The following is an 18,123-nucleotide window of genomic DNA, read 5'->3' as shown; positions in this document are numbered from 1 at the left end:
ATTAACGGAGCACTGTGAGAGGGAGAGAGAGTGAGCTTAGGTACACAGAGACACACAAACATGTCCGGGGCTCCGACCGTGTCTACGAACCCTCAGACCGCAAAAATGAAAAAAGACGAGTCCTTTCTCGGGAAATTAGGAGGAACCCTGGTCCGGAAGAAAAAGTCCAAAGAAGGTGGGCCATTCGCAGTTTTGTTTTTCTTATTTTTGTTTTACATGATGGAAGATTCCCATTTTTCTTTTTCCTGCTCGTGTTTCTGTCCATGGTGCTGCAGTCTGCGCTATGGAAATATTCTCCTGTGGGGCATCACTGGCAGCTGATTTACTGACTGTTCACATGACATCTAACAAGAGGTGTTCATTGTTGCTTTAACCCGACTTGTGCTTCTTGTTCCCCTTGTTTAATGTAGCCAGTTGATAAATTCAATGATTTTAAGTTTAAATTATGTTATTGTAGTTCAGATACAGTTAAAGACGTATACACGAGTCAAGGAAACCGAATTCATTTGTGATGAAGAGTGGGACAAAGCTTCACAGCAAGTCCACGGGCTTGGCACATGAGGCAAGTACATATAAATAGATCACACACTAAGAGACCGGAATCCAAGTTTATGAAAATAAACATGAGTGTCATTGCTATTCTAGCAGGACTAGTCACAATTATCAACTATTTTGTGCTCTCCCACAACAGTCCCTGAGGCAGCTGTGAAATTTAACGCCTGTGTGTGCATTACAGTGTTTGTGCTTTCTATGTGTGCTCTCCAGCCATGTGTTTGTAATCTCCACTCAAGGGCGGTCGCCAGAAGGCACACAGAGGCATTTTAATGGGTTAGGAGTCCCATTTTAAAGGGTATTTAAGACCCTCAAACCACTTTAATTTGCTTAAATATGCATAAAATGAAGCACATGGTGTCACTGTAAATACACAGAAAATAGTTCACAAAATAATTCACAGAAAATAGATTACGCGCTACATCTTCTGTAAGTTGTCTTATTTATTACTTGTCAAGACATTTGAATAAGCAAAAATTTCCCAAACTATCTTTCTGCATCTTTCTTTGTAACTCCCGTCCTAATAGTGGAGTAACCATTAGTTACAGTCTCAGTGTACTGTATTTCATTGATTATTTTTCACAACAAATAAAACAGTAAGTTTTAAGGAGGTAAAAAAAAAAGAAATATGCTGATGACTACTGAGAGAGTTAATTAGATGATAACTGAGAGGTGGAGTCCTGTGCACTAAGTAAATTACAGTAATAGTCCTGCTGTTTGAACTTGAGCTTAAAGCTTCAGCCTATTCTGCTTCAGTGAGCTAGATTTGCTGTCCATCAGTATAACTTGCACAACCAACTTGGCAGCCAGCATTTCTCACAAGTAATTTATATATTACTTTTCTTTTGGTTTTCAGAGTCATACTGCTCAGATTTAATGGCTGTAAAGCTGTACCATTTCTGATTTTAGCATTAATAGCAGGTTGTGGTAAAGAGAAAGCTGCAACGCAATGTGACAGTTAACTTAAAAACGCTCCAGAACCTCACATTAATTTCGCCAACACGCAGCTCTCATTGCTACATGTGATGACTATTTCAGATGTGGACAGCCAATCCAATAAAGCCACAGAACCAGTGCCTGCAGTTCTTGCAGCTTGTGAGAGCGCAGTGCCCCTGTGTGGTCAGTGGGTATTAAAGCTCACATAAAACGCAGTTCTGTGCAAGGGAGGCAGTCATAGTGACGTTTCAAGGGAATATCAGTATAACAAAAGAAAGGCATGTGACGTTTGTGTTGCTAATGGAGCGCAGCGTGTTGGTTTCTGTTACTTGCGAGCAGTGTTGGTCAAGTTACTTGAAAAAAGTAATCAGTAACTAATTACTGATTACTTCCCCCCAAAAGTAATCCCGTTACTTTACTGTTTACTTATTTTCAAAAGTAATTAATTACTTAGTTACTTTTTAAAAACACGATTTACAACCTGAATAGGTAATAAAGCGATAGATCTTTCAGCCCAATTCTACTTTTTCTGCATAATTCATCATACAAAATGTAATCAAATGGAAAAGTCTCTTTTTAAATCTTGTTTTATTAGTTTTAATCTTTTAACTTTATGCATCAAGCAAAAATTAAATTATATGCAACATTCTCTGAACGGAAGAAATTTGTTTAACATTTAAACCTATTTTCTGCACATTCCAGCACATAAAATAAAATATGTTTTTGTGTTTACACTCACTCTTTCAAATAGATGCAAGTAAAACACAGCAGAAAATAAATAAAATCAAAGACTAGCGGTCCTGTTGCTCTATTTTCACCTATACAGCAGGAGTGGGTTAGGCGGAGGTTTACCCTGGTGCAGGTGTGCTGCAGCGGTCAATGGAAGAATCTGCAAGTTTCTCTGTGAATTTCACATTACGTTGTAGCACACTCGGTGCTTGCTTGGAAGTTTAGGGGTTTAAAAAGAAGTTTTCTTCCCACGCAGTGAACAGTGGACACTAATGTTTTTGTCACTTTTTATGGAATCAAACTCAAAGTAAGGTCAGTACTTCCACGCTTTAAACGCTGCATGCTCATACTCTCTCCCGCACTCAATATTATCCATTGTTGATCTGCACACAGCTGTTGTCACAAACTTCGCACTGGCTTATGTCACTGTCATGAGACATTCTTGCAAAAAATCACGGTTTTAGTAAGGCAGTAGCAGCGTTCCTACGTGAAAGTAACGGTAATCTAATTACCGTTTTTGCAATAGTACTCCCTTACATTACTCGTTACTTGAAAAGGGTAATCAGATTACAGTAACGCGTTACTTGTAAGTAACGCGTTACTACCCATCTCTGCTTGCGAGTGTGACGCTTTATCTCCCTTAAAGGAAACGCCCAGCAGTTGCTGGAAAAATGCTTCACTTCTGATGAATAATTGGCGATGGGAGTTTGCACTCCTCAGCACCGTTTCCTCTTACTCAATTAAAAGATGTTGCTTCAGGCGATGTGATGATTTATTTATTTAATGCTCGTAATGCAACGTGTACTGGTATGTAAAAAAAGAAAAGAAAAAAAAACAGAGAGGGAGATATGGTGCTTCTATAACACAATATAAAGTTGTTGTTGTTTTTTTATTTTGATGGCAGTGGTCTGTTCCAGGATCAGATTGTGTACCATTGAACTCATTGGCACACATATAAATACATTTATATGTGTAGCAACATGCTAAATGACTGTGTTTTTAGTAAAGTGCACTACATTTTATTTGCAGTAAGCTCCATGCGTTTTAGTTTTACAGTTCATGATTTTTAAAATTTCCATTTGAGTTATCCCAGTCAGGTAAAAATTGCATTGTAGGCGTCAACCTATCCTTAACCTCAAACAGGTCACTGTGGATGTGGTGTATTTAAGAGCTAAATACTATGCTTTGCACCACCATCACCAAAGCACCAATTTAGGGAATGTTATTTTGGAATAATGGAAGTCCTTCCCTTCAAAAGAGTTTTGAGACTTGAAGAATCAATGCCAGGGTGTTGTATGTGGATAGTTAATATTGGTTCATATTCCTGCATTTCTGGAGCTGGTCTCACACAGAACAAGTGTGTCTTTTTTCCTCGATAAGCTGACAGGAAGTCTGCTTTTCACTGACAAGGCTACTTCCTTTTGTCAGCAGAAGGCATGTTGTAATAATGATAGTTTAGTGAATAGGGAATGAGAAGATTGTGTCTTGTCACATCCTTAACATTCAGGAGGGTGTTTGAGCTGAACACACAAAGCATACATGGATTACAAGTTGTTGTAGGATGGATGCTGACAACAGTAAGTGATCAGTGTTTCTTACCAATGTATGTTTCAATTTTCTTTATTTCCTCTTTTTTAATTTTTAAAAAGCACATTTTTTATAATGTATATTTATATATTTTTAAAGTGCAGGTTATACAAAACTGCTAAACACAGAATATATTTAGGATAATGTTGATTTGCTTTTAAAAATATCGTTTGCCCTTTATTGCACTCATTATATTTGCTATTTAAAAGTTTAGCTTCCACAAAATGTATTTTATGTTTCAAGCAGTTGTGCAAGTACTTGATCAGGGTGGCTCATTTCAGTAGATCCTGTTGCGTAAAAACTTGAAAGAAACAGCAAAAAAAAAGTGTATTTATAAGTTTCTTAATAGGAGCTTTTGCAAAATGTCGTTCGACAGTGCACAGTTAGTACCAACATGGGCATTGTTAAAGTAATTCAAGCACTACAGTACTCATTGGAGAGTGCTGAAAATGTAATTTTCTTCTATAAAAATGGCTCGTTAATATTGTCTGATATGCTACATTCACTAAGAGTTGGCAGATTTATGCTTCTGCTAATATGTTGTTCCTGAAAAAATTATCCTGGATTAAATAGCTTTGGACTTCCTTTTACCTTTTGACCTTTTCTTTAATTAGAAAAAGAACACGCTAACGTCCTTATAGCAGGAGAGAAAATTAACAGAACAGCTCAGGAGGAGCAAGAAGAGGTATATGCAAGTGTAGACATAAATAAAACGTGTAGTTTATTGAGCTAAATAGTTGAAATTGTCATCCTTAATATCCATAGAAAGAACCCACTGAAGCAAACTCAGTGTGATCTCCTTGCTGCTGTTACTCACTGGTGCCTGTGCTGTTGTAAATAACCAGAGCTATATTTAAGGCCCAGTCTGTCCTCTCCATACTGCCGCATTATTTATATCTTTCCCCTGTGAGTCAGTAAAACGCCACCCCCCCCTCAGGGAGTTGTGGAGCCACACAAGTCGATTTCAGTCTACTTTACGCTGTTATTTTTGATGCAGGCTGGTTATCCATATAACAGCTTTTTGTTTTCTTTTAATTTAAAGCAAAAGAAATTTGACCATGTGCTTCTGCTGATTTGAGTGATCACTGTTCCCTGTTTGCATGGCGGTTTGCAGTATAGCAGATTTTTTCTCGAATACGTCCAATGAAGCTGGCGTAAGATAAATGTTCTTGACTGCAGGCTTTGTTTGTATTGAATTAGTGTACTGTTAACAGACAGTCACTGCCTGATTGATAATCTCCTACATTACAACAGGCTCCGAATGAGCCTGAGAATGGAGCCCTGAAACCAGTGTACTAGTTCTTATGTTGTTCTGAAAAGATTAGACTGTAACTAGTAACCTTTAGTTACTGACCAGTAGACATAAAACATATTAGAAAATGCTCTTTTAAGTGTTTAAACACTATGCTGCAGTTATAATACAGGTTGCAGATTACTGTAAATTAGTGATTGAATACCTCATCGGTCATCCGTTGTCTTTGTCTTTGTCCACGGTTTAATATCCCAGTTGTAACCAGTGTGTCGGGATGATGTGGTGGGTTTAGGTCCACGGTGGTGTCTTTTTTTCTGTCCCACACACACACACACACACACACACACACACACACACACACACACACACACACACACACACACACACACACACGGACATTACGTTCAGCCTCTCCTGTAACTGGACCGCATAGGTGGGGTGGAGGGTTGTGACAGAAATACACGTGATGACGCCCCTGACGCTCAGCTGCACCGACTGCAATTCACACACACACACTCACACTCTCACACACAAACACACACTTATACACACAAACGCTGCGCACACATACACTCCTGATTTTTCTACCTTCCCTGACTGCCATTCGGACAAAATCTGTTGATTTCTTGATTTGTTGTGAGGACATGGCGGGCCTGCTCTGTGGGACCAAGAGGAAGCAACAAGGTAATGTGAATTTCATGCTGGAGTTTAGGGAAGTTGGATGTGGAAAAGGGGAACCAGAACCTGTTACCTTAGTGCAGTGTTGGTTTAAATGCAGCAGCGTGCTGTTTCGGTTGTTACAAGTATTTTTACTTTTCTGTATAGATCTGCTGCAGTAATTGAGTTATCTTTAATAATCTGACCATTTTAAACAGAGATTTCCTTTTTTTGGTGTGACTGTAAAGCACCAAAGCTGTACCCAAAAGCAGCAGCAATGGAGCCAGATGGACACGAAAGGAGGAAGTAGCACAATTATGATAAAATGCAGCAAAGCAGTTCTGTAATTACAAAGCAAACTGCTGATCTGCAGAGAGATTCAGCCTTTTATCCAGTTATCGGCTCTTATGTGAAGGCTGAATCAGATAATAAAGCTGCAAGGACCCTTCCTCCTGGGCTAATTGTGTTTATCCTGCCTTCACTCATGCTTTGAAGTTGTCATTTTGTTCAGATTGTCGCACGCTGCTGCACATTTTGTTTAATTTTATTCTCAATTTGAGAAATTTGTTCAATGCTTTTAATATGAAAACCTTAAAGGGCAGACAATTTTTTTTCTGTTCTCACGTTTTCCTCAGCCATCCTGAGCTGCTTTATAAACAGTGAGTTGGTGAGGTGACAGATTTGAGACCACTGATTGTGGTCCAGCCTTTTGCAGGATTTAGAAAGTGAAATTGCGGGAAGATAAAAAGCAATGTGGCCATTAGGGCTAAAAAGCCTTTAAATCCCTGGAGAATCACAGTAGCCGGGAGTGAAAGCATCTTAGAAGAAATTGATTTTATTAAAAGCTAGAAGTGTGTGTTATTTATAAGTGTTGGCGTCCCAGCTTGTTTTAATTAGCTGGAGTGATCAATTTTCCCCAACCCAAATAAAAAAAAAAAAAAAACGCTACGGCTTACTCTAAAATTAAGATGGATGCCAAAAGTGGGGGTTGTAGCTTTTTCCTAATGAATAAAAGTAAAAAGAGTAAAAATGAGGAAGTTACAGATGTGTGACACCTGTGCTCCATGTCAAATCAATTTCAATATTTGAAACCAAGAAAATGTCCTGGGCGTGCAATTCTTTCACAGCTTCTTACGAAATGACGAGGATACGATTGAAGGAATAGTCTGTCTGTAAATTCATATATTGTTCTTTGATCAAATCTCAAACTGTCAAAAAAAAAATCAAATGTTTAAAAGTGGTAAGTGAAAACTGTGTGGAAGTGAAACTATTGCCTAGACAACTGAACAGATCATTAGAGGGGTGGAGCACACCCAGCAAATAGAGACCAAACTGGTACCACACTTTCCCTATGAATTTTTGTGGTGATCCAGGATTACTGGGTTACGACTTACCAGTAACCCTGACAAGTCTTCACTTTCTGCTCTCTTATTCGCGCCTCCTTTTCTTTTTCTCCCAGAGTCTTTGCACGTCTCATTGTCTGTCGGTCTACCATCTGTACTGTCTGTTTGCCGGAACGTTTTACACTTTTTTGTGTGTTGTTCTTTTTAAATAAGTGAGTGATCTCCATGAGGAGGGAAAGAATGCCATCAATGCCCCCCTGCTTCCCTCAGGCACAGACATCCATCCAGAAGATACACTGCTGGGTATGTACATAGTAACCACATGCAAACACCGCTAATAATATAATATATAACATAACCTTTATTTGTGTTCATTTCTGACTCATTGTTACTTCAGTGCAAAAACAAAATGCTGTTTTTGCTGCTGGGTGTCAGAGGTTACTGGGGTTACAGACCATAATATGAATATGTTGACACATGTTGACTAATGGGGAGTTTGACAGTGAAGGAGCAGGAAATGAAAGTAGGTGGAGTGGAAACGCCTTTGTCTTCACTGTGAATCACTGTTGACAGGAGTGTGAACACTGTATATTCAATTTTTGTGGCTTTAAGTTTGTACTTGTGTGAGACAATATGATGCCTACATTTGAAAAGCTGTTAAAACATTTAAAGTTGGAAAGAAGAAAAATATATATGCTAGTATAAACAATTATTTTGTCTTCCACAGAGGAAAATGCTGAGAGGATTATGTTGGACCCAACATCAAGGGAAAATCCTAAATTTAAAGATCTCTTAAAGGTAGATTTGGGTTAACCTTCTGTGCATAAGCATCTCTGCATTGATTAAGTGAGCTCAGAACAACGACAAAAATCACGAGAGAAGAACAAGAGTTCAGAAACTGTTCAAAGTTCAATTGTATTCTGATGTGCATCCAGGTCCTGATCGACTGGATCAACAGTGAGTTGGAGGAAGAGAGGATCATAGTCAAGGACCTAGAGGAGGACTGTTATGATGGACAAGTACTCCAGAAGTTATTTGGTGAGAGTGATTCCTCTCAAAATCACTGATCATGTAGCTTTAAACTTACCATGTACTAGTTTGATTTACAATATTTGCAGTCTTAGAAAATATCAAATAAATGTGCTCTGTCAGCACTGAGTGTATTGAAAATGCAAAGTTTTGCTCATAAACTTTCATCTAACATGAAATTTACAACAGCACAACACAAAGAAAATATATCACAATGATGGATGGTGTAATTGGCTGGTTGTTGCAATCTGTTGCTTTAGTAAAGCTGTTAAACTATGCATTTTCAATAAACCAAACATTGGTTATATTCAAGAGTTTCCTATTGCATGATTTTGTTTTCTTATTGAGCTGTACTTTATTGAAGTAGTACTGCAGTGGTATCTTCTAATAGTGACAGTATAAATTTGGGGCAGCTGCTAATGTGATTTAGCGCTATATAAATAAAATTGAATTGAATAAAAAAAATCAGCTGAATTAATACCCACTAAAGTTATATTATCATGGTTGAGCATTGGGCATGAATGTTGTTCAGTTCAGTTCAATTTGATTTATACAGCGCCAAATCACGACAACAGTTGCCTTAAGGTGCTTTTTATTGCAATTTAAAGAGCCTACAATAACACAGAGAAAAACAAAGGAAACCTCAATAGCCCGCTACGAGCAAGCACTTTGGCGACAATGGCAGGGAAAATTCCCTTTTAAGACGAAGACAGCTCTGCCAGAAACAGGCTCAGGAGGGGCAGCCATCTCCCGCCACTGGTTGGAGGTCAGGGGAGGAAGACAGGACAAAGACACACTGTGGAAGACAGATTACTAATAACTGATGATTAAAGTGTAGTAACTAGTGTGTAAAGATATAGTGAGTGAGAGAGGGGAAAAAAGATGAGTGAAGAAGAAACATTCAGTGCATCATGGGAAGTCCCCAGCAACTGTGGCCTAATTCAGTGTAACTAAGGGAGCATTCAGTGTCACCTGATTCAGACCTAACTATAACCTTTATCAAAAAGGAAAGTTTTAAGCCTAATATTAAAAGGAGAAAGGGTGTCTGTCTCCTGTATCCAAACTGGGAGCTGGATCCACAAAAGAGGGGCCTGACGGCTGAAGGCTCCACCTCCTATTCTACACTTAAATACTCTGGGAACCACAAGTACGCCTGCAGGCTATGAACAAAGTGTTCTATTGGGGTGAAATGATACCCTGAGGTCTTTAAGATAGGATGGGCCTGATTATTTTTATATTATTATTATGTGATGAGAAGGATTCCAAATTCAATTCAGGATTCTGCTTGTGAAAACATTTTGTGAACATTTTATAAACATTAACATCTCTAGATTTACACTATAGTCAAATACATGTTTAATATACTGGTTAACAACATTAACATTCCTTTGTTGCCTGAAATGTGTCTTCTTTATTGTGCTGCAGTGTCTAGTAAGGTCTTTGGATTCCCCCTTGTGACTGGATTCTGTTATTACAGTATAAAACTGTTAAACACTAAAAAATCAGCATTTCAACTAATTGTATATCAGTTAAAATATCTATATGTGTAAGGATTTGATAATAACAGAAATATCTTATCTATGACCTTTTATGCTTTATACCTTTTTTGCTTCATTTTTTGTGTTTTCATGTGTATTTATCTGGCAAATATGTACAAAGCTAAATAACATGAATGTGCGTGTTGATCTTCAAAGCAGTTCATACAAAATGCATACATAATTGCACATGTTCCTGAAGTGTTAGGAACAACAGTTAAAATGCACAGCAAGAAAATATTTTCTGTGAATTGTGATGTGTGATTTCTTGCATTTAGTTTTCACGCTCCTTTGTCACTTTTGGTCTTTGTGAAAATTTAGCCTCACAGAGTTAGTCTGCATTTATAGATCCACATTGTTGTCCGCAAAGGATATTTCTGTCTATTTATTTCATTTTTTTTTTTTTTTTTAGCTAGATGTAATCTGTTAGCTTCTAATTTTTTGATGCTTTCTTACTTTTCTCTATGCGGTAAAACACAACTGTTTTCTGTTTTTGCGACAGAAAAGTTGTCAGGCAGAAAGCTGAACGTGGCGGAGGTGACGCAGTCGGAAATTGGCCAGAAACAGAAGCTTCAGACGGTGTTAGAAGCTGTCAACGATGTGCTGAGGCCTCATGGCTGGACCGTTGAGTGGAGTGTAGACTGTGAGTTTTTGTGCTGACTTCAGTGATATGTTGCTTCTTCAATTATGTATTGCATAAATTACAGAACTCTTAAGGAACATAGAAAACATCTGAAGCATTAGAGGTTGATGTATTTGGAATTTTCATCATCTTTCATCAGATTCTCACTTCCTAACAAAAATCTTTCAACTGCATCCATCCTAAGATACGATAATCACCATGAGTCATCATCATCATTAGGATTTTATTCTCAGACTTTAAAAGGCTTCTGTCAGAGCCACAGAAGAGACTGTAAAATCTGAATAGTACTCCTCCTCACAAGTGACAATATGTGACTCCGTCAGCACTTTTAGTTTGTGTGGCTAACGGTGACTTTACTGCACCGAGTCGTGCTTTATCTTTTGTCAGCTGCAGGTTTTTGTTGTTTCTTTTGAAAAGTGGTGCTTTTTCAAAAGTTTTGAAAATTGTTCACATTTTTATGTGAACTCGCTCTTTGGAAGAGGGTTTAATCTTCATTTTATTTATTTTTACAGCTATCCACTCAAAGAACCTGGTGGCTATCATCTATCTTTTGGTGGCTCTCGCTATGCACTTCCAGGCTCCAATCAGGCTGCCCGAGCACGTCTCCGTACAGGTGGTGGTGGTCAAGGTAAAGGCTCCCATCAGTTTCCCTACATCTGTGACCCTTCCTGAGCCTGGTTTCTTCCTGTTAAAAGGGAGTTTTTCCTTCCCTCTGTCGCCAAGTGCTTGATAATGGGGTTCTCTTTCTCTTTGTATTATTGTAGGCTCTTTATCTTACAGTATAAAGCATCTTGAGATGGTCATTGTGATTTGGTGCTATATAAATAAAATTGAATTACACTGAATTGAATTACAATCAAAATAAGAGAAAAAGAGATTTGTTTGTAAAATCACAAATAAATTATTAGAAATTGCTTTGATGGTATCTTACATCAACTAAAGAGCTGTGTAAAAACACAAATAACCAAGACCAATCCAAAACATGATATAATGAGGCATGTGACAGCTGTTTCTATCTCTCTTCATCTTTCTGTCTTTTTTTACTGTCCGTGTGATTATCATAATGGTGTATCATCAAATGTATTTATTCTCTCATGTAATAGCGTAATCAGTAGAATTTATCGCATGTCTGTGCAGAAACGAGAAGGCATCCTACAGACAGCGCTAATGACCAAGGAGCTGACGAGCACCACAGAGTAAGAGCTGATTCTTAGTAGTTATGCTTTTCTTCTTTTAAAGCCATAAAATGAAGTATTAATTGCATCTGATGCATTACAGTGTAACTGGAGGCTAGAAAACATGGTGCACAGAGAAAAAGAATTGTGGTTGATATTTTCTTCTCATTTTTTATTTTTCAGAATGATGATGGGAAGATTTGGTGAGCCTCTGAACACATCTCTTTGACGTTTTGGAAATACTGAAATTCATTTATTTAGCATTTATTATTTTGTTAAAACAGTCATCATCTTGGGAAAAGTTTAAACTATTTTTATAAATGAAATATTAATTGCTCAGTAAAGACTAACTTAGCCTGGTGCTACAAACAAGCAAGTCTGGCTCTAGCCCATAGGTGTCAAACTCTGGCCCGCGGGCCAAATTTGGCCCGCAGCCTAATTACATTTGGCCCGCGAAGCCATGCCAAATTACTATTAGAGCTGGCCTACTGGTATTATACAGCTAATATATATATCGTTTAGTATTAAGCTTTGCTTGTTCCATATTCAGTTTTTCAGCAAAACTTGTTTGAGTCCATAAGAAAAGATTCATTCTTATATCTGGAGGAAGATTTTTTTTTCAATAAATATTAATGTTAGCCCACGACTTTGTTCCAGTTTTGAATTTTGGCCCACTGTGTATTTGAGTTTGACACCCCTGCTCTAGCCTTTACCTCAGGGGTGGGGAACTCCAGGCCTCAAGGGCTGGTGTACTGCAGGTTTTAGATCTCACCCTGGGTCAGCACACCTGAATCAAATGATTAGTTCATTACCAGGCCTCTGGAGAACTTCAAGACATGATGATGAGGTATTTTAGCCATTTAAATCAGCTGTGTTGGATCAAGGACACATCTAAAACCTGCAGGACACCGGCCCTTGAGGCCTGGAGTTGGACACCCCTGCTTTACCTAATGGAAATCATACTAGGAGGCAGGCTTATAATTTTTTTTGAAAGTGGTCTTGAGTAATAGTTCTCCAGGCTTTCTGGATGTCTTTCAAAGTTTTTCTTTGGACATTGGCTGCTGTTTCACTCATTTGTAGTCCAGACGTGACCAGTTTGAGGTCGTTATAGATCAGCAGGTAGAGCAGGTCCTCTACTAATTAGAAGGTTAGTGGTTCGAGTCTGCATGCCAAATATCCTTAGGCAAAACATTAGCCCCAAGTTGCTCTCTGATGCATCCATCAGTGTGTGAATGTTAGATGAAAAGCACCTAGACATAGAAAAAAGGTCTAGAGTGAATGAGGCATGTTGTATAGAGTTCTCAGATATAGTAAAAAAACACTACATAGGACCCAGTCCATTTACCAATTTCAGAGGAATGTATTTGTTCTTTTCAGTGATTAAAAAAACAAGTACATTAGTTATTATTAGTTATTTAAGACGAACATATGAACCATTCCAGTTTTTTTTAAAAGGCACCTAACTAAGGGATGAGCTAGTGGTGTGTCTACACATATCAGACAACTCAGCAAAGAAACTATTTTAAATTTTATCTTTTGGCAAATTTTTGCTAGCAGCCTGTTACAAAAACACATAATACAAAATAATATTCTTGGATCAACAATGTGTTTCCAAAAGAGCCATTAATTGAAAACATGACATATCTGAAGTTTAAAAACAAAAACTGTTCAGAAACTGGAAATGAGGAGGACAAGAGGAGAAACGACAGGCCTAAAAATGATCTACAGGAGATAAACATGACTGAAAGTCATGTCCTTTAGAAATGGCAAAAATCCAGCAAAGACCTTAGAGATGCATCTGGACTTTCAGTTGATCCATCTGCTGTTCACTGAAGCCTTCTAAAATAGTCTGAAACGGAGGGGTGGCTGTCAAGAAGCCATTCTTCAAGAAGCGAAACAGAGATAAAAGGCTGAAGAATGCCTGATTACACAACTACTGGACTGAAAATCAGAGGATATGGGTCTTATGGAGTGATCATTTCAAATATCTAATTTTTGGTTCAGATCATCATCAGTATATACAGATGAAGTCTGGAGAGAGGTACAACAGTGAGTGTCTACAGACATGTGACAGTGGAACATCAGATTTTGATTCACAATGCAGTACCTTTTGTAAAGTTTCTGACTGGCAACAGCTTCATTTTTCAGCATGACAGTGATCCCAAACACACTACCAGTGCAGTAAAGGCATAACTAGATACTAAAAAAAAAATAAAAAAATCGATCACTATTACTCGTGGATTGGCCTCCTCAGAGCAACACTGCAACACTCAACACAAGAACAGAACAAAAGGCAGCGAGTCAACATCCAAAGAAGAGCTTTGAATGTCTTTTTAGAAACCTGGAGAACTATTGCTGAAGCATAGTTAAAGAAATGACAAGAAAGCTGCCTAAGAGAGTTCAGGCTGTGATGAAGCCTGTACATAGGGTTGGGATTATAGATCTGGCCTTAGAGCTTAGATTGTCACTGATGATGAGTTAGACCTTATGTTAATCACAGTAGAATAGGTCAAAACATGACAGTAATAAGTTTTTAAAGTAAAAATTAAACAAAGAAGACTCTTAATAGTAAAAGACAGACAGGCAACAGATCTTTTGACACAATGTTCCAATCAGATCTCCTGATCTAAACCAATCAGCTGCGGTCTATACATAGAAGAAGGAGAATATAGCGGTATCAGTCTTCTTTTTGACATGGTTGACAATTCCTAAAATATCAAACTGTTTAAACACTTTTAACCGTGATGTTTTTTTCTCTTTGCCACAGAGAGAGATGCATTTGACACTTTGTTGGATCACGCGCCTGACAAGCTTAACGTGGTAAAAACGGTAAAAAAGGATACCTTTCCTTCCTACAATAATAATGTCTACGACTTGCATGTGTTGGCAGTCATGTTGTAATACTTAATAATGGTCTGAATCTGCTTCCAGTCTCTCATCACCTTTGTGAACAAACACCTAAACAAGCTGAATCTGGAAGTTACTGAGCTGGAATCTCAGGTAAAAGATTTCTGTAGAACCTATGGCCCTTATTATCAAAGTCAAAGGACAATCTATGATTTTTTTCATGCATGTTTTATCCTTGGTTCAGATTGTGATTTTCAGATAATATAATATTTCTTTGAGCAGAATGTGCTTCTTTTTTATTTTAAAGAATGTGTAATATTCGTGTGTGTGTGTGTTTCCAGTTTGCTGATGGAGTTTACCTGATTTTACTGATGGGGCTGCTGGAAGACTATTTTGTCCCACTGTATAACTTCTTCCTCACGCCTGAGAGTTTTGAGCAGAAGGTGATTTTAGATTAAAAAGTCTAAATGGGATTTTTAGCAGGTGATGAATGTCGCTTTTAACTGCCATTTTTATTTCCCCTCTCAGGTCCACAATGTGGCATTTGCCTTTGAGCTGATGCAGGAAGGAGGGCTAAAGAAACCCAAAGCCAGACCAGAAGGTATTTGTTGTTGTATTACATAATTGCATAATTTACAGGAAGATTGCCTCATTGTTGATCTGCTACAGCAGCAGTAATTTTAAAAGTTGTCCAGTAGGTGGAAACCTTGTCTTACACTCTAAAATTGGATAGATGCTGCTGAGTTAGTTCAGCTCTAAGTTGCATTTTGTAGTCATATCCATATCTTTTATTAGAGATTAAAGGAAATTAAAGTGAATTATATACGATTTTATGGCTTGATGAGCAAAATATGATAAATTATTTCCTTAATTTGTCATATTTTGGTCTTTTCAAGTCATTAAGATCTATAGATAAAAAAAATCTGAATTTGGTTAAAAATACCACATTCATTACGTTATCTGATACAGCTGATTGATCAGTTGAACAAAATTTAAGGTGAAATCTTCCACTGAGCATTCCTTCTTTCCATTGTGTTGCCCTGCAGAATTCTTCTTCCTGTTGAATTTAAATTTGACCAATAGTATTTTCTTTAATTATTTATTTATTTTTGCTTGTTAATTTAGTTGCACAGCTTTTGCAGTCTTTGCAGCTGTAGCTGAAGAATTTCCCTTCTGTGATTAGTCAACGTTTTTTAACTCCTGTTGTAAAGAAAAAAATCAATGAACAAATTCATGAATTAATGAAATGAAGGAATAGCTATAACAAGCCTGCATAGGCTTGTGGGATACTGCACATTCACAAATGCTGCACATACACCATACTCCACTTCATTAGATACACCTGTTCTGCTGCTTGTTAACTCAAATTGCCAATGACATGGCAACAACTGAGTCCATTTAGAAATGTAACAACCAAGACAACCTGCTGAAGTTCAAATCGAGCATCAGAGTGGGGGGGAAAGGTGATTTAAGTGACTTTGAACGTAACATGGTTGTTGGTGCCAGACAGGCTCATCTGAGTATTTCAGACACTGCTGATCTACTGTGATTTTCCCGCACAAACATCTCTAGGGTTTATGCAGAATGGTCTGAAAAAAAAAAGAAAGTACATTGTTGATGCCAGAGGTCAGAGGAAAATCTCCAGACTGCTTCGAGGTGATAGGAAGGCAACTGACTTGGGCTAAACAGCATTAAAGCATCCATCTCACTTTTTATTAAAGGCTCAGGTTGCCAGCGGTTTATTGGTGTGTAGGGAATCGTTTCTTGGCACACTTTGGGCCCCTTAGTACTAAATGATCCTTTAAATACCACAGCTCCCTGAGTGTTGTTGTTGACCATGTCTATCACGTTATGACCAATGTCTACCTTTCTTCTCATGAGTGCCTCTAGCAGGATAACGCACCATGTCACAAAGCTCAGATCATCTCAAAGTGACAATGAGTTCAATGAACTCAAATGACCTCCACAGTCTCGATCTGTGCACCTTTGCAATGTGGTGGAACAAGTGTGATGCTATCATGTCAATATGGACCAATCTCTGATGAATGTTCTGGCACCGCGTTGAATCTATGGCATGAATAATTAAGGCAGTTCTAAAGGCAAAAGGGGGTTCAACACAGTGCTAGCAAGGTGTACCTAATGAAGTGACAGGTAAATGTAGATATTGAAAGACAAAATTGAACAAAAAAAACTCGATATTTGTTTTTGAGGCATACATATAAGACGCTTCATTCAAGCATTTACTGCACTGTGCACAGCATGCAGTATAAATGCTCTGATTAGTGTAAAGGTTGTCGTGTCCATATCTGTGGGTTCATTGTAAACAACAGAGGAGGCCCCAAACAGGGAAAGCCGAATGTTCAGTTTCTGTTAAGGCAGGCTAGTTTGGTAAATTCTAATAACCAAATAAGCTCTTATGTAGAACACGTGACACTTGCAGAGAGAACAGAAAGTCCTTTTGTGCCTTTGAATCTCTTTGTAAGAAGTAATACATCATCTAAGGATAATTTGCAAAGTTTTGGGAGCTATTTTAAGCACCATTTAGTTTCCAAAATTACAAATAACCTTTTGAGGCAAAAAGTCTAACAGCAATGGTAGAACTGGCTCCTTTTCATGTTAAATATGATTTTATGGTAGCATAGCTATTTATTTTGTTCTTCAGTGTTCCAGCCATCCAATTTTTCTTATTAAGATAATTATCGAACATGCCAAGACAAGGCAATCGTTTTCTTCTCCAAACCAGTTCGGGGACACCAGACTTGAATAATCTCTGCTTTTTCTTTTCTAGATGTCGTCAACCTGAACCTGAAGTCCACCCTCAGAGTCCTTTACAATCTATTCACCAACTACAAAACCTCTGCATGAGCTTTTCCAGTTTTTAACGCCTGGCATTACTCCGAACACTGCCCTGTGCCTGCACTGATATTATACATTACAGTCTGGACACTGTAGGAGACCAACTGGGACTGAAAGTCATCATTATGTGGGACTTAAAAAGCCCCAGGGGGTCTAGCCAGAAAAAGGCTCTGAACGCTAGTATTTAATCTTCCCCAAATGTCAGTATTTATTTATTCCCTCCTCGAATGTTAACTGCAACCCAGGAAGCTCTGCAACCTTTAGCCCTGCATTTGAATACGTAGCAATCACGGGAAAATGTTAAAACTGAAAAACGTTTGTGTCTCATACTGAACTCATTACGCTCCATCGCAGATTATTATAAAAAGTTATAAAATGCTGTAATAAATGATCAAGTGTCTCAAAATGCTTTTCATAAATATGAATGTAATCACTAGCTGTTTTCTTTGAAAAGAATTTGATGACTATATCGGAAATTCTCATGTCCGTAAGAGCCAGAAGAATGACAGATTTTCTGTTTAACCCTCACAAAAAAAACTGTTTTATGTGGGAAGTTTGGTCTGTGAGGTTTAGGAGAAAGATTTCAAGTTGACAACAAATTGCCATTTAAGGCTAAATATAGAACACCCCTATAATAAAATTCACTGAAACAGAGAAAATTACCTAAAAATGAAGAAAATACATCCATGGTGCCTTTGAATAACCTTTATATAATCCATTATCTGTTCTTATGTAAAGTACAAATAAAAATTTGTCATTAAACAATACAGCATACTGTAATTATATCTAAATTATATTTTGTTTTGAATATTGCCAGTCTGTAGATGATAAAAAGGTACAATTAAATAGCTCAAATTGTTTGAATCCAACAGGACCTTTCTTTGTGTGTCTGCCTGGTACTCCAGCTTCCTCCCACACTCCAAAGACATGCATGGGGTTATCTTAATTGGTCATTCTAAATTGGGCATAGGTGTGAACGTGA

The 18,123-nt window shown here is 37.8% G+C and overlaps 1 protein-coding gene across 3 annotated transcripts; it reads left to right on the top strand.

Annotated features, from left to right (window-relative positions):
- Positions 1–17,908, top strand: parvb (parvin, beta). Of its 3 annotated transcripts, none has more exons than XM_031726298.2 (13): positions 1–175; positions 7,270–7,359; positions 7,784–7,854; positions 7,992–8,094; positions 10,123–10,263; positions 10,776–10,891; positions 11,401–11,459; positions 11,622–11,641; positions 14,206–14,267; positions 14,370–14,438; positions 14,627–14,728; positions 14,814–14,886; positions 17,074–17,908. In XM_031726298.2, the coding sequence occupies exons 1-13, from the start codon at positions 61–63 to the stop codon at positions 17,148–17,150; spliced, it is 1,098 nt and encodes a 365-aa protein (XP_031582158.1). In that variant the 5' UTR covers positions 1–60; the 3' UTR covers positions 17,151–17,908. The 3 variants fall into 3 exon arrangements, with proteins under 3 accessions (XP_031582158.1, XP_031582160.1, XP_031582159.1); XM_031726300.2 differs by lacking the exon at positions 1–175 and adding an exon at positions 3,671–3,794; XM_031726299.2 differs by lacking the exon at positions 1–175 and adding an exon at positions 5,564–5,740.
- The last annotated feature ends 215 nt before the right edge of the window (positions 17,909–18,123 follow it).

The sequence above is a fragment of the Oreochromis aureus genome, linkage group 7, assembly GCF_013358895.1.
Source record: "Oreochromis aureus strain Israel breed Guangdong linkage group 7, ZZ_aureus, whole genome shotgun sequence".
NCBI classification, from domain to species: domain Eukaryota; kingdom Metazoa; phylum Chordata; class Actinopteri; order Cichliformes; family Cichlidae; genus Oreochromis; species Oreochromis aureus.
This window is presented reverse-complemented; position numbering and strand designations above follow the sequence as displayed.